The 19,856-nt window shown below is 41.5% G+C and overlaps 1 protein-coding gene across 1 annotated transcript in view; it reads right to left on the bottom strand.

Annotated features, from left to right (window-relative positions):
* ESYT3 (extended synaptotagmin 3) overlaps positions 1-19,856 on the bottom strand; it is an 83,656-nt gene that overhangs the window by 29,413 nt on the left and 34,387 nt on the right. The window contains exons 5-9 of the mRNA XM_001375649.4: positions 17,639-17,705; positions 16,693-16,782; positions 13,561-13,616; positions 9,212-9,332; positions 1,536-1,706 (exon numbers count right to left, since the gene is read on the bottom strand). Of these exons, the coding sequence (XP_001375686.1) occupies positions 1,536-1,706; positions 9,212-9,332; positions 13,561-13,616; positions 16,693-16,782; positions 17,639-17,705 (505 nt within the window). The remainder of the gene's footprint in view (positions 1-1,535; positions 1,707-9,211; positions 9,333-13,560; positions 13,617-16,692; positions 16,783-17,638; positions 17,706-19,856) is intronic.

The following is a 19,856-nucleotide window of genomic DNA, read 5'->3' as shown; positions in this document are numbered from 1 at the left end:
TAAAGCCAGTCAGCAGCTTTGGAGATTTGTTCAGTGTAGTGAAGTCCAGATATTAGAAAGTTCTCCTAGGTCTCCTATTTGCTGAAACTCTCTTTGGGCAGGAGGCCTTTGAGTCAGTCTTGAAAGAACTCCTTAACTCTTTTTTTTTTTTTTTAACCCTTACCTCCCTCTTGGAGTCAATACTGTGTATTGGCTCCAAGGCAGAAGACTGGTAAGGGCTAGGCAGTGGGGGTCAAGTGACTTGCCCAGGGTCACCCAGCTGGGAAGTGTCTGATATCAGATTTGAACCCAGGACCTCCTGTCTCTAGGCCTAGCTCTCAATCCACTGAGCTACCCCTAGAACTCCTTAACTCTTAAAGCTGACTTGAAGCTGGTTTGGGTGGCTAAGGGAGGAAGAGGACAACTAGCTTTCTCTTGGATTGCCTGGTCAGCCAGCCTCGTGAAAGAATAAGAGAGGATCAGATAGACTGTCAAGGATGCTTCTTGCTCTGTGAGTCTCGATAAAAGCCACGTAACAAGTTACAAGTCATGGGCATCAGACCCTTTGATGGTGAGACGGGCACAGTGTGTTAGAAGCAGGTAGAAGCTGAAGGGTGCAAAGAGTAAATAAAAAGGGGGAGGAAGAGGACAACGAAGATAAATTCTGCCTATTTCATAATTCTGCCAAAGGCTGTCCCTGACTCACTTTCTGCTACCTCTCTCTACGGTCAGAAATTCTTAACAAGATTGAGAGCTGGACAGCACTTTGGAGACCCTCTAGTCCAATGTCAGCAACACTTCTCTGGGTTAGGGAACAAAAGCAGAGATTGTTTGCATGAAATCATTGTAAAGTGTGTATACATCACAGAAGGAAAGGCTCGTGCTCTCCCATGAACACACCAGTTCACTTCAATGGAATTAGCTAGCGATGACACTGAAAAGCAGAGGTCAGAACCCCAAGGCTATTAAAATATAGATTAGGAAAATTTTCAGGTTGGTAGGAGGGGGTGAGGACAAGGCCAGGGACTTCCAAAAATATCCGAGAGTCATCCAGAATATGGAATGCAACTCAGAAAGAACAGCTAGCTCTCTGGGAAACACTGGCAGCTAGATGGCACCTGATTTCAAATCTGTTCTTGGGACACTTACTTGCTGCGTGAACGTGGGCAAGTCACTCAACATTTCTGTAAGCCTCAGTTTCCTCATTTGTAGAATAGAAATAACCATAGCAATTACCTCCTAGGATTGTTTAAATGACATAATATTTGTAAAGCACTTAGCACACAGTCATAGTAGGTGCCATATAAACGTTAGCTATTATTCTTAGGTATCACATCAAGATATCCAGAACCTGGCAGAGGGAAGAAAGAAAGAAGAATGAAGGACAAACCTCACCAACATTTTTTCTTTCTTTTTTTTTTCACCAACAATTTTTCTAAGGGTTACATATGGTACGATTGTCCTTGGAGAGGCAAAAAGGACATGGAGAGTTGGAAAGACAGTCAGCTCCAGAAGATTAGAGAGTAAAAAGGGGGAGATTCTGAGGCTGCTCTTACCTCAAAAACTTCATTCCAGGTAGGATTCAAGTTCCTGCATACAGTCTTGCTCCGGAAATGTTGGAGGCCAATAGTTACCATGGCATATGGATCTGACTTGCCCTTCAACCCCAGGAAGCCATCCTTTCGTTCTAGTTTCTCAGCCTCCAACAAGTGAACTCTGATCACTCCCTGAAAAACAGCACCACCACACTAAGTTGACAGAAACCCTCTAAAAAACAAAGGCGAGGTCTTAGCAAGATTCCTGTGACAGAAAATTCTCCAACATCTGAAGGTGGTTAAACCACAGCAAGCTTTTAAACTTAGGGTGGCTTTCCTCCCAGCACCTCTAACATACCTACGGTGTTGTCTGATGCATGTTTCAGGATTTTAAGTTTATTTTAACACAGTAAAATCCCATGTAGAGGACATTGCGTAGTGGGCAAATTATTTTAGTTCTCTTGGCCTCCATTTCCTCCCTTATAAAATGAAGACACTGGATATAGATCATCTAAATTAAACCTTCTAGGTCTAATAATATATGATTCCACGATGATATTTGGGATATCTGCAGGTCAAATATCATTCTTTATGTTTATAGTCTATCAATGGGTTGAATATAGGACACATTTCTTACTATTATATGTAAATATCGTAATGATTTCTTATCTTCTTCCCTTTTTTTTTTGCCTTTACCTTCTGTCTTAGAATTGATAGTAAGTATTGGTTCTAAGACAGAAGAGCAGTATGGGGACTTGCCAAGGGTCACATGGCTAGGAAATGTCTGATGCCAAATGTGAACCCAGAATCTCCCAACTCCAGGCCATGATCTCTGTCTTACTGCTCTTATTCTTGTCTTCTGAGCCAATGGCATATTTACTATCTTAATGAAGAACTATATGTTTTTTTTCCCCTAGGCATTTTCATTGGCTGTCTTCCATACCTGGAATTCTCTCCCTTCTGCCTTGTCTTCCTTCCATATGATTTCCAGGTGGCAGAATGGATAGAGTGCTGGACCTGGAATCAGGAAGATACTTCTTCCTGAGTTCAAATCTGGCCTCAGACACTTACTGTGTGACCCTGGGTAAGTCACTTAACACTGTTTGCATTAGTTTCCTCATCTATAAAATGAGCTGGAGAAGAAAGTGGCAAACTACTCCAGTATTTTTGCCAAGAAAACCCCAAATGAGATCAGGAAGAGTCGGGCACGACTAAACAACAATATCAAATGTGTCATACAAATTTCTACCAACTGTATTGTCTATACCAACCATGATGTGAAAACTGCTCTTCCCTTTTCTCATTTTAATACTGCTGCCCGTGCTCTTTTTTAAAAGCTTTCTCTCCCTCTTCTTTCCTATGACACTACATTCTTCTAGTTTTCCTTCCACTTTGATTCCTTTACTACCATTCTGTCCTCTTTCAGACTCCTGTAAGCCTTAAAATTTCTTAGACTTATAAATGTTGGAAATTTCACCATTGGGAAATTTCATACTTGAAAAATTTCCTACTGATAGTCTATTGGAATGTGAACCCCCTTGGCACGGGAGGGTCTTTCTCCTCCCTACTTAAGATTACTTTAGGACAGAAACCTTTTGCTGAACAATGGAAAAGGCTTTGACCTATGCTTAAGCATAGAACAGGAAGTTCTTTGAGTCATGATTGATTTTAGACTTGATACAATAGAGATACTTGGAATGACAGAACCAGGTCTTGGAACTTCCAATCTCCACCCTACTCAGGGTAACAGGATTTAGGAAGGGCTGCAGCAAAGGATCAAGATTTAATTATTTGAGAATATGACCTTCAACAGACATGTGCAAAGCCACAGACCTCTGGGCAGTCCTGGGTTAAGCTAGAGCCACCATTGGCACAGGGAAGATATGGACAGTGATTGGTAGATGTGAGAACTGAGGGGAGGGAACTTGGATGGTTTCCTTAAAGATAGCGGGGTCTGAGGACTAGGGAGGTTGGAGAGGTTTTGCTCTGAGAGGTTGTGCTCTGAGAAGCTTGCTCTGAAGGAAGCTGGAGGTGGAGGCCCCTGAGACTGTTTCTCCATTTTGGTCACGTGAGTGATAGGGACTGATCTCTTTTCTTTGCCTCAGCTATCTAAGGGCTTGGGCCTTTTGGCCCAGCCTAAACAGAGGGGGTATTTAAGCCCTATTCCCTTCTCTCTCTCTCTCTCTCTCTCTCTCTCTCTCTAATACCTTCCTTCCTCCTGTTTGTAATTAAACTCCATAAAAGGTTGACTGCTGACTTGAGTTTTCATTAAGGAATTACATAGCTGAATTCCTTGGCGACCTTAAATTAATATATATCAGTCTTTTAAGGTGATTTCCTTGTCACACTCCCCAACCCCAAAGTCAGTCTTTAGTCCTCTGTTTTTTTTTTTTTTTAATATTTATTCCCTTGGCAAGCTGATTCACAGGACATGTGAAGTTATTTAACTTCTCTCTTTCTCTTTCTCAGTTTCCTTTTCTTTTGTAAAGGTTGGAAGTAGATCTGATGGCCTCTAATTGCCTGCTCTTATGACTTCAGCACCCTCTGGCCATTTCCATTTGGACAGTTTCATATTGAACATATTTAAATCTTGACTAGCCTCCCTAAAAAACAAAAACCATTTCCTCCACCAATTCTTCTTTTCTTATAGATGGCACTGTAATCACTGCACAAGAGACTATGGGCTCCAAATTGGGTGCACTCAATTTGAGGAAAAGGTCAGAAAATATCATGCTCTGATATGGAGACAACTAAGAATCACATTTAAATGGAGGTAATTATCCCAGGGATAGAAACAACCCATCCTAAGAAATAATTTTTTAATAGGTTGTCAATGAGATGAAGTGTCTCTCTGAATCTGAAGTGCCTGGGACCTTACTCTGCTCATATCAGTGAGATTCTAAGCTAAATTCAACTAGTAAAAGACAGATTACTGAGAAGTCATTTGGTATAGTGGAAAGAACTTTGAAGTAGAGGTGGTCCAAATTCAAATTCTGCCTTAGAATAGTTGGGTGACTGTGAATTCATTACTTAATCTGAGACTCAGTGTCCTCATCTGCAAAATGGGATAAATACTTCTATTAATTTTTTATTAATTATTATTAAAAATAAAAAATAAAAATAATATAAGATAATTATTATTAAAAATAAGTATTTTTCTTTTTTAAAAAAACTCTTACCCTCATCTTAGAATCAATGCTGTATATTGGCTCCAAGGTAGAAGAGTGGTGAGGGCTAGGAAATGTCTTGAAGCCACATTTGAACCCAAGACCTCATGTCTCTGGACCTGACTCTCAAACCACCGAACCACCTAGCTGTCCCTATTCAGAGATTTTGTTCATCTTAAAGTGCTCTATACATGTCAGCAATCATTCTGGCACCCTGTCCAAGGTTTTCTTTGTTCCATTCTTTCTCCTTAAAATGATTTCCCCCCATACTTTACACTTATTAAAATTCTTTCTATCCAAGATGCAGTTCAAATTCTGTGCCTTATGAACAGGAGATACCAAATGAATATCTTTTATTTGAATGAAATTCCATCTCCTTCATGAAACATTCCCTGACTGCTCTAGTAGCAAGAATGACTGCAAGAGACGTGGGGTCGTGTAGCCTTTTCTATTGCTTTCACAGAATGTCTATTACTCTAGTAAAAGGACCCCCACACCAAGGGCAATAGCTCTGACTGCCCACTTCCCTCCAACACTTTTCTAAGTGACTGGTTCAGTTCTTTTTAAGTCAGCCAGTACTGCTTTTGTTGTCTTATTGGTCCTGCCAACTACAAGTACTCTGAAGAAGCAGTGTCAAAAGGCTGATTTAAGTGGGAGGCTTTTATTATAAATCAATTCCATTGTGGCATTGCTTTCATGACTTTGTATAGATTTGCCAGGTCAGCATCCCGGAGGATTCTTCCTAGATCATTTTGCCTGTAATTAGGGTAAACTACCAAGAGGTGGTGGTGATGCTTCAATCACATGGTTCTAAAGAGAATAGTCAAAACTCTGGCCTTTCCTAATATATATATGTACACACACATATATATATATATATATATATTTTTTTTTTTTAACAAAAAGAGACAGTTTTATGAAAGAAGCTAGACATAGCAATATTTAAGGACACTTTCCATATATCTTTTTTGGATAGTCCTAATTGATTCAGAATATCTTGCCTATAGGCACATACAAATACGATAGGCAGGACTTATAGGCAGGACAATGATTAAAGAGTTGGAATAAATGATATATCCATGGCTTGTCCTCTATCTACAAGGGAAAAAAAGTCAAGTGCAAATTTATTTGCTTGACTATATGTGTTTTTAACAGGAGTTTTATTTTTCTTTCTTTTTCAACTGGAGTGAATGAGTGAGAGGAGCACAGATTTTGTGCTGATTTAAAAAATCAACTTTGAAAAATGACAGGCATGGTTAAACACATCTGAGGTTGTGCAGGCACACACAGAACTGCAAAGGTGGATTTCAGTTCAGGAAGGGAGGGACGTTATTTATATTGTCCTTTTCCATGCTTGTGGTCTTCAAACAAATGCAGTGAGGTCACTGCTCATGTAAAGGATGATTGAGTGTGGCATGTCACAGGTGAATGAGATTCCGTGCTGGGAGAGGTAAGATGGACAGTGAAATAGGAAATGTTGCTGTTGTTCAGTCATTCTAGTGGTGTTGGGACTGTTTGTGATTCCATTTGGGGTTTTCTTGGCAAAGATACTGGAGTGGTTTGCCATTTCTTTCTCCAGCTCATTTGCCAGATGAGGAAACCAAGGCAAACAATGTTAAGTGACTTGGCTAGGGTCACACAGCTAGTATGTGTCTGAGGGCAGATCTGAACTAATTGAAGATGAGTCTTCCTGACTCCAGGCCCAGCACTTTATCTACTGCACCACCTAGCTACCTGCCATGGAAAATAGTGGGACGTGAACCTACCACATTTTATCAGACACTATATGTTTTAACTTGTTTTTCATTTGTTAAGAGTTACAGAGAATGAGGACCTGTAGAAGAGTTATACCTATAATGGTCATCTCAAGAATACACAGAAGAACTGAATTGTTACAATTGTTTTAAATTGGAAATTTTAGTATGTCTGTTAACTCAGTAAGATGTTTGCAGGCTCAGCACTCTATCCACTGTACCACCCACCTGTTACTGGGTCTGCGGATGACAAAGACCTCTTCCAAGGCAGTTGGACCAATGCTCCCTTTCAATGTGGGGATTGTATCTCATCTAGGTTGTCCTGTACTTCAACTGTGACCACATTCACAAACACTCAAGAAACACTGGAGGTGTAAGAAACCTTAGAAGTCATCTAGTCCAACTTCTTCATATTACCAGTGGGGAAACTGAGGCTCAGAAAAGTGATGTTACTTGTTCAAAACAAGAATGCCAGCAAATGATAATTCAAAATCAGAACTTCTGACAAGTCTAGTGTTTTTTCCATTATGTCACTGCATCTTTGAATTTAGAGTAGGGAAAATTTAGGGGAAGGAGGAGCAATATAATAATATGTTTTAAAGTGGGCAAATATGAAATGTTCACACATTTTTGGCAAGGAGGCAGATGATATAAACAAGGAGGCTGTCCAGTAAGAATCTAGACGCCACTAGAAGGAAATTCCCTGGGAAGGACAAATAAAGCAGCTATCAAGCCTGAGAGGAGGTAAATAGAGTATTGAAATAAATAAATAAACAGATTAAAGGAGATATTTGCCAAAGGATAGGGATTGAATGAGAAGACCAGAGCTAAACTAATGAAAGTAAATCTGATGATGTAAAAGGATGGCTAATTAGCTCCAAATGTCAGAATTCATAACAAGGAGGTACAGTAGACAAAGAGAAGAAAGATGTGAGCTTGTGAACTTAAGGTTCAGTGAGATATTTCCTCATTCCTCTCCTGCCCAGGTGTGCTATGCTTCTCACTTTGCAGACTCTGACCAGGTAGTGACCCAAACAGTCCCCATCACTGGGAACCCACAGGATTCGGTTCCCAGGTATATTTCCTGGCAGATCAAAGGGTCCAGAAAAAGACAGGCTTATATGCCATTATGAGTACACAAGGGGACATTTAAATGGCAAAGGGCAATGATGGCGAATATTTTGGAAATGGAGTGCCAGGCCAATCACCTACTCAGAGACTTTGTTCCATGTCCCTCCCCCCTTATCCCACACAGGGGAGGGAGGAGGCACTCCCATTGGGCTGCTGGGTAGAGAGAGGGGCAGATGAAGTGAGGAATGTCTTCAGCAAGTGTAGGGAGGGGGAGAGGAGTAGCCTGAGCACTCTGCTCCCCTCCAGCTCTTTCACTTGTGAACCGAGCACGTTACCCATTGTGTGTTCCCATTGGCTGTTGGGCAGAGGGGTGAAGGATGTGAAAAAAATATTATCAGGTGTGGTGGAGAAGGAGAGGGGAGCAGCTCTGCCAGAGTCCCTCTGCCTTTCTAGTAATGAACTCTGGGGTGGGGAAGTGAGGAAAGAATCTCTGCATGCTGTATTTGGGACCTGTGCCATAGGTTCACCATCACTGGCATAGTGGATAGAGTACTGGGTCTAGAGTCAGGAAGACTTGAGTTCAAATTTAGCCTCAGACATTTACTAGCTATGTGACTCTGAGCAAGTCAGTTAACACTATCTCAGTTTCCTCATTTGTAAAATGAGCTGGAGAAGGAAATGACAAACCACTTCAGGATCTTTGCCAAGAAAACCCCAAATGGGGTCACAGAGTTGGATAGGATTGACAGTGATTGAACAATGCAAATGACCACACAAGGGCCTCTCTCTGGCCATATAATAAAAAGTCCTTTAGGTTAAAGATTAGCTTTCAATCCATAGGAAAGCTTAGATGAACTAACTGATGCAAAATGAAGGGAACAGACCAGGAAAACTTTAATATGACTAAAATGATGTAAAAGAACAAATAAAATTGAATTCTGTAATTGTGGTGATCAAGTTTGACCTTGAAAGGAAGAAAGGGGAAAACTTACTTCCCTCCATTGCTTGCAGAAGTGGGGGACTATTGGTGGGGAACACTTCCCAAGGTATTGGATATAGTTGATGTGTTAAGTTAATTTTTGCTCAACTGTTTCTTGTTCTCTTTTATATATTTTTCATTACAATAGATTGCTCTCTAGTAAAGAGAGAATGGAAGGATATATCTGGGAATAAAGGTGATATAAGAACAAAAGATATCAATAAAATTTATAAAAAGAAAAAAGTACTTTTCCTTCCTTGTGAAGGAGCTTTTCTCCTCCATTGTCTTATATAAATGATAACATCCTTTGGATGAAGGCAGGAACAAAAAAGGGAGTCTTCCCAATTTATATTTGGAGAAACCATGTCACTAACACTAATCCAGTCTTCACCATGAACTGAGTACCCACTGTGTCTAAAGCCCTGTGCTTGGGCAGCTGGGTAGCTCAGAGAATGGAGAGAGCCAGGCCTAGAGATGGGAGGTCCTGGGTTCAAGACTGACCTCAGACACTTCTGAGCTGTGAGACCTTGGACAAGTCAGTTAACCCCCATTGCCTAGCCCTTACCTCTCTTCTGCCTTAGAACCAATACACAGTATTTGTTCTAGGATGAAAGATAAGGGTTTAATTAAAAAATAAAAATAAAAATAATAAAGCCCTGTGCCAATCCTGATAGGGCCTGATTTCTCTTTCCTCCCTCTCTGTAAAGGCCTGAATTGGGCACTCACGCAGGGTAGCGGGAACCGAAGGTTGGTTATATTCAGCCCTTTCTTCACAGGGACGGTCACTCTGTTTGGCAGTACAAGGTGTGCAGCGATGAGATCTTCAAACAGGCTGTCTGACACATCACTGGAGCAACAGAAACATTAGCTGGGATGGTGATGATCATACCCAACATTACTCCAACAACACACACCCTTTGGCTCTCTGAATTACAAATAAAATACAATCATTGTGGGCAGCTGGATGACTCAGTGGATTGGGAGCCAGGCCCAGAGATGGGAGGTCCTGGGTTCAAATCTGAACTCAGATACTTCCCAGCTGTGTGACCCTGGGCAAGTCACTTAACTTCCATTGCCTAGTCCTTACCGCTCTTCTGCCTTGGAACCAATATCCAGTATTGATTCTAAGATGGAAGGTGAGGGTTAAAAAAAAATCATTGCTGTCATGATTACAAAACTGATTTCAGATACCCTGAAATTATGGATAATCCAGGTTTCCCCATGACCTCTCACCCTAACTGTGCATAGACAAAGGAGGACATTGGGGTGCAAAGGGAAAGAGTATATGTCTATACTCATGAGTAGAGTTAACTTTTTCCCCTGCTCTCTTTCCTCTCTCCTTCCTTCTTTCCTTTCCATTTCTCTCCTCTTTCCTTAAAAAAAAGAAGTAAAGACTGGGCTGAAAATGTAGAATCGATTTGAAGACCAATCCCCTTACTGATTAGCATGGGAGATTTTTAAACTGGATTCACTCTCTGCTTGGCCTGGTTTGCTCCTCTGTAGGTAACCTGGTCGCCCCTATCTTCTGGAGGCTCATAAGGCTAAACTTAGTTCAGCTACCCACCTAATTAAATTCACTGCTGCTCAGAGCTCTTTAAAAAAACAAACAAAAACCCTTACCATTTGTCAGTATCAGTTCTAAGACAGAAGCGTGGTAAAGACTAGGCAATTGCAGTTAAGTGACTTACCTAGGGTCACACAGCTAGGAAGTGTCTGAGGCCAGATTTGAACTCAAGTACTCCTGATTCTAGACCTGGTGCTCTATCTACTTACCCTATACAGCTCAGAACTCTTAAGCTCAAGAGATTTGCTAACCTCAGGCTCTGGGGTAGCTGGGATTATAGGTATATACCATCCTGCATGGCATCAAGTTAATTTTCAAAGTGAAACTATACATGTTTTGAATTTTTCTGCTTTGTTCCCTCAATTTTTCCTAGTATAGATAATGAACTATTTATATTCATAATGACCGACATTAAGAATATGAAAGTTATAAAAGAGATAGTTGTAAAAACAACTTTAAGCTAAAGCAGATTTAGGAAGATGTTCAATATTAATGTTGGGAAAATTGACTACCATCCCCTAGGCTTCCATATGTAGTAGCCATGTGACCCCTGGGAAGCCACTGAACTTTACTGGGTGCCTCAGTCTCCTAACTTGAAAAATGGGGATGTTGGATTAAATTACCTTGAAGGTTGCATCCAATTCTAAACATCCCTTTCCCCCCCCCAAACCTGGTCTGGTTCATGCCAAGAATTGTAGAAGAATGAATAATAGAAGAATTATGGAAGTCCTTGGTGTGGTGTCTACATATATGCATGAGTTCAATGAATAGGTGCACAAGTACATGCACATTTGTTTGCCTATATATGTACGCTTTCACATGTAGGTGTGAACATGTATACACAGTGGTCAAGCATCATGGTTACCCCTAGGACCTAGGTTTTATTTAGAGGGTTCAGAACTTTCCTATAACCTAATTGTACACTCAGGGCTGATGGTAATATGGCTACTGGGTATAGAATCACAAGATAAGTTAGTCCAACTCTTTCATTTTACAGGTGATGGAACTGAGACCCAGAGAGGATAGATGACTTGCCTAGGGTCACTCAGGCAGTGAAAATCAGGACCAGTATTCAAACTAAGGTCTAAATCCAACATTCTGCCCACTTTACCAGGCAAAACAGACTGAAGAGAATGGATCAAATGAGTTGTTTTTTGGGGGGCAAAAGGAAAATGACAGTAGAGGCAAGGTCAGTAATTTGAAAGGACAGAACAGAGTATCCAGACTGCTTTGTTTTCTCTTTTCCAGATCCCAAATCCCTATTGGATTTTTTGGAAATAGTAGGTGCCTTCCCCACCCCTGAATATGGTATAGCACCTTGCAACTCCAAGCAAATAGGGGTAGCAGTCTTCTCTAGAAGGTAGGGAGTTGCAGGTCTCCTCCTACCTGAATGATCTGTGCTGATTCTCACTGAGTCAGGAGGAGGGGGCATTTCTTGCTGCATTAAATAAGCATCTACCATTATCCCCTCTAATCCTTGCTCAGCCCAACCCCACTCCATGAACTCCATAGAGTAGTCCGTCAGGAGGTAATGTTCTGGAAATTACAGGGCAGGACGGAGTGCATCAGAATAGGGAGACAGGTCTATGAGGGATGCTGACCCAGCAGAGGATGCTTGAAGAAGCAGAATGGCATTTTAGGTCCTGTTCTGTAATGCGAGTTGCTCACATCAAGAAGAAATGCTTCTTCCAGCCATGATGAGCTGTCTTAGCCACAGTAGGGAATCAGCCCAAGGGAAGGCTCAGAATTCATGGCTAGCATTGGGTATGCAAATTCCAACCTGTTCTGGTCCAACCTGTATTTCCCAGAGAGGCATGTTTATATTAAATGACTACTCAGCTTCTATAAAGCAGGGGATATTTTCATGTTTAGCTATCAAGGGAGAGTCAGAGGGTAGCAGCTATTTAATTGGGATTTTCTATCCTGGCAGGTTGCAAGGATGCCATCACACCAACATCTCTGTCCCCTACTCCACCTACCCTACTCTGTAGTTTCATCCCTTATGTCCTTACACATGTTTGTGGTGAATAAGCTATGGTCCAAGGGCAGGGACCACATCTCTCCTTTTAGACTAAGAGAGCCTTGAGGGAAGGGCTCAGGCTTCCTCCTTTCTCTCTATCTCTTCCCGATATCCACCATAATACTGCTTAGCAGGTGCTCAGGACTGACTTTTGTGTGAGGATGTGGCAGGGGTGGGTTAGTTGTATTTATTTCTCATGTGAAGAAAAAAGGGAACTGAGGACTGAGCTTTCACTCTGACTTTTCTCAGCCTCAAAGAATCACAGAATCAGCAGAACGATGACCTCTAAAGATCTGATCATGCAGCCCTCTTTCAGAACCATGCAGATGAGAGCTCTCTACCCTTATTTTTTTCTTTAACTCTTTTCTTCCATCTTAGGATTGATATGAAGTTATCAGTGCCAAAGCAGAAGAGGGGTAAAGGCTAGGCAATTGGGGTTAAGTGACTTGCCCAGGGTCACACAGCTAGGAAATATCTAAGACCACATTTGAACCCAGGTCTTCCTGATTCCAGATCTGACTGGCTCTCTGTATGCACTGAGCCACCCAACTGGCCCTCTCCACCCTTATTTTAAGATCTGTAACCTCAAGAGGATATAGAAATGGCAACAAGTTTAAAGACCATCTCATCAAAGTCTCTCACTTTACAATAAGAATATAAAACTGGGATTGGTACTCAATGCTTCATATACTGTTGGCATACAGTAGATGATTAACAAAATGCTCATTGACTTGAACCCAGGTGTTTAACATTATATCCTGTGCTTCTTCCCCACCCACTATGTCATCTTGCTTCCTTGTTTGAATCCCAGAAATTAAAAAAAAACACAGTTCATTATTTCTAAACAAATGTTTAAAGTGCCCAAAGGGAGTTTTAGTAAACAGGAACCCAAAAGGGACTATAACACAGTGTGGGGTAGTGGATTAAATGCTGGATTTTGAGTTAGGAAGAGCTTTGAGTTCACTGTCAGACACCTCCTAGCTGTATGATTCTAGGTAAGTCACTTAATCTCTTTGTTTCTGTTTCTTAACCTTTGGAATGACAGGGCAGGACTCAACGACCATGGTCCCGTCCAACTCTAAACTCCTCATTCTATGGTTCTCCCAATGGGAAGCTTACATTTCCTCTCTCTAGAAGAGCTGAGTAAGGCTGCTCAGCTGACTATATGGGAAGACATCTGTGAGAACCATGCAGGCAGCCAGTTCCCTCCAGGGGCAGGGCTAGGGCAGTCGGTGTTGACTTGAGGATGAAATACCAAGATGCTATAAAGCCAATACTTGGACTTGACCCAAGGGGGCCAGGTTTGCATATCACACTAATACTGAAAGTTGGCCCAGGGGAGAATGTGAGGTGGGGATGGTGGGGAGGGCTGGGAGAGCAACTTTGCCCAACCAGGCTAAGCAGTAATGGCTATTAAGCGGCTGCAGAATTGACTTGGTTGCTTTCTCCTGGCCCACGGGAAATGTACTTCTCTAAGATATCAACACTTACTTGATACCTGGAGCATCCAGGAGGTTCATCAGGCCGGTCCAGTTTATCTGCAGGTGCTGCAAGAGACCAGAAGAGAAACCAGTCACATCAGAGAATGAAGAGAGAAGATTATACAAAACAAAGCACCATGGGAAGAGGCAGAACATCAAAGAGAAGACTTTTATCTACCAAACTAGACCCTTGGTCCTAAAGAACAGATCTTACAGGGAGATAGTTGGAATGTTCAGTGCATGTGGGGAAAGAGGGCTAGGGTCATCTCAAATACTGCCATCGCATTTGGATCTCCATGGTGCCCGAAACACAGAAGACACTTTCCTGATGTGTTTTTTTTTTCTATTCAGTCTCCACAAAGGGTGCATAGTCTCAGCATGTGGTGGAGAATGAGTTGCTTCATGAAGGTGTGTTACATGAAGCCATTGTAGGACCAGCACCACACTTTTCTCCCCACTCTGTTTTCTCTAATGCGTATTTCTCTTTCTTCTCCCGAGGATGGCCTGGAATAACCATTTCTTGCTCTTGTCAGGTTCTTCTCCTGGTTATTCTCTGCTTTGATGATTCTCTTCCTACAGATCTGCCCTCCTGGTCAGCTCTATCTTATAAAGAAAGTAGAGGCAATTGGTCTAGCTTTTGTCTGATGCTGTCTTTCTACCACACATTGGAAAAGGTAGATATCAAAGGAGTAGGGATGCAAAGAATACTTTAAAAGATATGAAGTATAGAGGGCAGCCATGAGAACATGGTGAATAGAGAGACAGGTCTAGAGATGGGAGTTCTTGATTCAAATGTGACCTCAGACACTTCTTTGTGTGACCCTGGGCAAGTCATTTAATCCCCATCATCACTCTTCTGCCTTGGAACCAATATACCACATTGATTCTAAGACAGAAAGTAAAGGTTAAAAAACAGACAAACATGAGGTATGGCATCCATAGCAGTATGTTCCAGGAGAGATAAACTTAAATAGCCCTACATGCATGTAACAGGGCATGCACAAAGTGGCCCTCCTGCTTCTAACTGACCAGTTGTGTCACTTATCACTTGGGTAGATCAGAGATGATAAACTCCTTCTGATCCAAGTCATGTGTGACTCAGTTCTAAAGGGGCCTGGCACTGGGAGATGATGAAACAATTCCCTTATTGGCCACTGAATGAGAATTGCTGGTGACTCAGTAGATGGTTAAAAGGGAGTGACTACATTCTGTGACTGCATCAACTGAGCCAATGTGAGGGGGAACCCCCCACCCTGCATGCCCATCAAATGCAAGAGGGCAACTTTGACCATGCCCCTATTCAGCCCCCTGTGACATTCAAAGAGTATGTTTCGTAGGGTCAACCCATATATCTTCCACACCACTCTTCCTAGCCTCTGTCCTGGAGTTTAATTCTTTAGTATCAGTCTTCTTCAGCACACTAATAATCTACCTATTCTCCCCCCAAAGAATACAGGGGAGAGAGGAGGGATAGGGAGAGATAGGGAGGCAGAGTTAGAGAGTCAGAGACAGCCAGTGAAAGAGGAGAGGGAGAGAGAGAGAGAGAGAGAGAAGAGAAGGGGGGCAGTTATAGTATGCTTGACTTTCTTTAGTTTTATGAAATCCTCAAAGACAAGAAACATGTAATACCTAAAGTAATGGCATCTCAGAATTGGAAAGGACCTGAGATAGTATCCTGTCCAATTCCAAAATAATAATTATAATAGCTAGATTTTACATAGCACCTACTATGTGCTAGACACTATGCTAAGTGTTTTACACATATTATCTCATTTGATACTTAATATACGAATCTTTCTACTACATCTTATAGTCTTATAGTCCCTACTCAGACATTTCTAGTGACAAGGAACTTATTACTTAAGAAGGCAATTCCCAAGAGGGATGCTTCATTTTGGACATCTATATTATGATTTTATCCCTTATTCTGATAGCTGTTTTATTGTAATTCCTCATTGGTCCTAATTCTGCCCCCTGTAGCAACAAAGAATATCATCTCTTTCATGTGACATCCACCCAAAGGTCACATTCCCTTTAAGTCTTTCTTTCTTCAGGCTAATTATGCAATAGAGTAGTTCAGTGGTGGCACAGTGGATAGAGGGCTAAGCTGGAGCTTCCTGGAGTCAGGAAGACTCATTTTCCCAAGTTCAAATCTGGCCTGAGGCACTTCCTAGCTATATGATCTGGGGTAAGTCATTTAACCCTGTTTGCCTCTGTCTGCTCATATATAAAACGAGCTGGAGAAGGAAATGGAAAACCATTTCTCTGTCATTGACAAGAAAATTTCAAATGGGGTCATGAAGAATCAGGTAAGACTGAAATGACTAAACAACAGCAAAGAATACCCAGCTCCTTCAACTAATTCTTGTCTAGTGTAATTATAAGACTCTTCATTACCTTGATTGTCCTCCTCTGGACCTACTTGAGGTTGTCAAAGTCCTGCTTCCAAAGTGGTGCTAAAGCACTAAAGTACTAAAAAATGGGATCTGACCAGCATAAACTTCTGGACTGCCAAGTGGTAGGAAAACTGCTGCCCCTGAGGGAAACCCACCCTTTTATCTCCTTCCTTTAAGTTGGCTGTTTGACTATGCACAAGGTATGGATGATATAGGAGTCAATAACTCCATTTCTTCTGATGAGATGGAGGATCATCAGGTCTTATAACTGCTCTTCCTTTATGTTTTGCAGTCCCCCTGCAGGGTCCTCTTAACCTGGGTCCTCTGTATCCTAAGGACCTCTAGGCCTTGCCATTCACTCCAATGATGCCCTCTTAGTCCAAATGGCCCTTTTCTTCTGCCTTACAGCCTAGCTTTCTTTTGTGCGTGACCTTTTCTAATTAAAGGTGAGCTCCTTAAAATCAGAGAATGTCTTGATTTTTCTACTTGTACCCCCAGTACTTAGCATATGTTTGGTACATAGTAAGAACTAGAAAAATGCTTCATTCATTCATCCATCTCATTCCCTCATTTTAGCAATGAGGAAATAGAAACTCAGATATGAGTATCATTCGCTTTTTTGCATTCTCCAAGGTATAGCACAGAGTAGGTACTTAATAAGGGTGGCATTTTAAGATGAGTGATGTCCCTTTCTATTGTTCAGTTATCCATTCATACCCCACCTCAACCCCTAACCCCCAACTTACAGGCTTTTGAAGAAAAAATACAGTCACAGCTCCTACAAATGGCTTATCAACAAGGAGAGGCTCCAGGATCACACGCAGAGTGCCCTGTAACTAAGACACACAAAACCCAAATCTCTTGTCAGGATTAAGGCTTGAGTCCTAATCCCTCACCTTAAAAGGGCCATTATCAGAAAATCTCTAGCCTCTACCCATCATGCTCTGCAAACTTAGCTATTCTTACCCTTTAGCTCTTGCTCTATGACTGAGCTCTTTCTCACTACATCCTGAGTTCCTGAAAGACTCATCTAAAGCCATTGGTCCTCTAGCCTGAATACCATGTCTATGAATGGATGTGAATGCTGACACTGAGTCCCATGAAGCCATCAAGTTAAAGGAAGGTGTGGAAATTTTAGCCAAGTCAAATGAACTCCTCTCCCATTCTGCTCCCTATTTCTGACACTCAATGTCCTTTGGATCCTGAGCACCCAGGACAGCAGCCTCAACCCTGAATGCGACAGTTTCAGAATCATTTCAAAACTAGCTCTTTTTTTTTTTTTATTCAATTGATCCTTGAGATTCAGTCCATGCTTCTGCAAATTTCCTTCACTCTTTGTGTTAGATTTTCATGCTTTCTCCTTCTCTTACCTTCCTTTCTAATGGATCTGCCATTTTCTCCATAATAGATTCCCCCCCACTAGCTCCATAGACAGTGAACAATTTTCCCAAATTGTTATTTTAAAAACTATTTTTAAAATTAGGAATTTGACAGCCCTCAGCAAATGGGAACATTTTCTCATTCTCAGTTGGACTCTGAAAATCTACTGTGTTCCAAAATGAGAATAATCCTTGAAATATAAGTTTCTTCTCTCCATGTAATAAAGCTCTCTTTCATCTTTAATTTGAGTCCTTCTCTGCTCTTTCTTTACTTCTTTTTACTCCCTCCCCTGTCTCCCAAGAAAATACCCACCTGTATACCATTCACCCCAGCAGGCATTTTTTGTATCTCCACACTGATCTCACAGTCTCCTATAAAGCTGAAAGGGAAGAAGAAAGAATATAAGGCATTCATTCTAACGGCTGGATTGGTTTGTGCTCATTTCACCCATGGAAATCTCAGAATCCCAGGAATGGGAAAATGACTTCAGATTAGGAATTCTAACTATTCTAGCCATATCAAGTAGGCATCTAGTCTTGTGGTTGAAAATATCCTGTGATAGGATATTCACTGGCTCTAAATTTTGGGAAGCTTTTCCTTACCTCAAGTCCAAACCTCCCTCTGAGCCTTCTAACCATTGTTCCTTTATCTGCCCTCTGAGATTAAGCAAAATAGTTCAATCCCTTTATAAGACAGTCTTTCAGACACTTGAGGACAGCTATGAAATCCTTCTGAGGCTTTTTTTTTCTTTCCTAGCCCATGTTATTACTCCTATGCTTTCTCTACTTAGAGCAACTCACCTCCTCCTCACTGGAAGTCTGGACTCTGCCCCAGGTCCCTCAGTTCTGACGGGCAAATTTTTACCTCTGTCTCTTAGGGCTCTGGTCTCCATGGCATTAACCATATCTTTTCTACACAGCCCATCACCTCCATTCCCTTCTCACCAATAACTTGGGTTCTATTCCTGGGTCCCTCAGCTTTGATAGATGAGCTTTTGCCCTATCTTCTGAGGCCTACTCAGACCATAACCTCTACCTCCTCCCCATCAGTAACTTGGGTTCTGCCACTGGGCCCTTCAGCTATGACAGGTGAGTTTTTTTCTTATCTTTCTGGGGCCCAGACTTTCATGCATCAGTGTACTGATTTACTGGTGTACATCAGTGTACTGATGTACTGGTTTAATAACCAGCTCTTGGGGGAAAAGAAAACATACTCAATATAATTCTAAGTTTAATCTGACATTTTCTTCATCATTTTCTTGTCTAGAAATCAATAAAGTGATAAATAAAGGTCTAATCTGTAGCATTTGCTGATTTCTGAAATGTAAATGCTTGTACCAAGAATTTAACAACTGGCTCTAGCACACCCCTTCTTCCATGCCTCTTTCCACATTGTACCCTCTCCCTCTCCTTTTCAGTTTCTACTTCTGTGTTGTCTTTCCTCATTAGAATATAAGCTCCTTGAGGGCAGGTGCTACTTTGATTACTTGTATTTATACCCTCAGCCCTTAGCACAGAGTTAACAAATTCTCTCAATTTCTTTGTCTCTCCCTCTCTCTGGGGTCCCTGTCTCTAAAAACTCATAGGTAACTTGTGAGAGTAAGAAAATTGGCAGGGGAGAGGGGCTGTGCATATTTGGCTCAGTAAATGGGCTTAATTGACTTCACAGTGCCAGGAAAGGGAAGAAACCAGTCTGAGAAGGCAGTCCCTTAGGCAGTAGAGTGGGCCAGTGAAATGAGGGAAAAACCCACAATAAGAACCAGAGAGAACAAATTGTATTCGTAAAAGACCCTAAAATCAGGAAGGGGAAGATGATGCAAGAATGCAAAGCTATGCAAAAAATAGCTACCATGCCTCTGTATTATTTATGTAATAGCACATCTCCTAATCACAAAGACACTGGGTCAATATTTGTACAGGAAATCAATCAGGCTCCACCATTCTCATAATTATAGGGGAAATTTGAAAGGGAGTTTGACCATAAATGGTCAACACAAGACTACACCAGTCCGCTTCAGGACCCAGATAACTCAGCACCAGTCCATACTTTACACCAGGATTGAGGTGTCAGGCAAAACTCTCAGAAAAATCTTCAGTAGAGGGGGCCCAAAGACAAGTGGAACATTAATTAGAGAGCGTGACCATAATGAAGATGGGTGTCTCTTGCCCATTATTAGCCCAGATAAATTCCAAAGATCCCCAACACCTTAAAAATCTCCAGCAGAAAGTAATTGAAAATAATCAGGATGGGTTGTTTTATCAAGGAGAGAAAAAGCTAGATATTAGAAGGAAACTCGGAGGGATGTGCTGAAGGGGTAGGAGCAAACTAAAAGCTGTGTGCTTGGCCTAGATGGGGCCCTTGGTGTATCAGAAGGGAACTAGCAAATAGAAAAAAAAAAGACTCTTTTCCAATGAGAAACATACAAGAGACTTCTTTTTAAACCCTTACCTTCCATCTTAGAATCAATACTGGGTATTGGTTCCAAGGCAGAAGAGTGATAAGGGCTAGGCAATGAGGGTTAAGTGATTTG

Source organism: Monodelphis domestica, chromosome 4 (genome assembly GCF_027887165.1).
Source record: "Monodelphis domestica isolate mMonDom1 chromosome 4, mMonDom1.pri, whole genome shotgun sequence".
NCBI lineage: Eukaryota > Metazoa > Chordata > Mammalia > Didelphimorphia > Didelphidae > Monodelphis > Monodelphis domestica.
The sequence above is the reverse complement of the archived record's forward strand: the minus strand, read 5'-3'. Positions and strand labels throughout refer to the sequence as shown.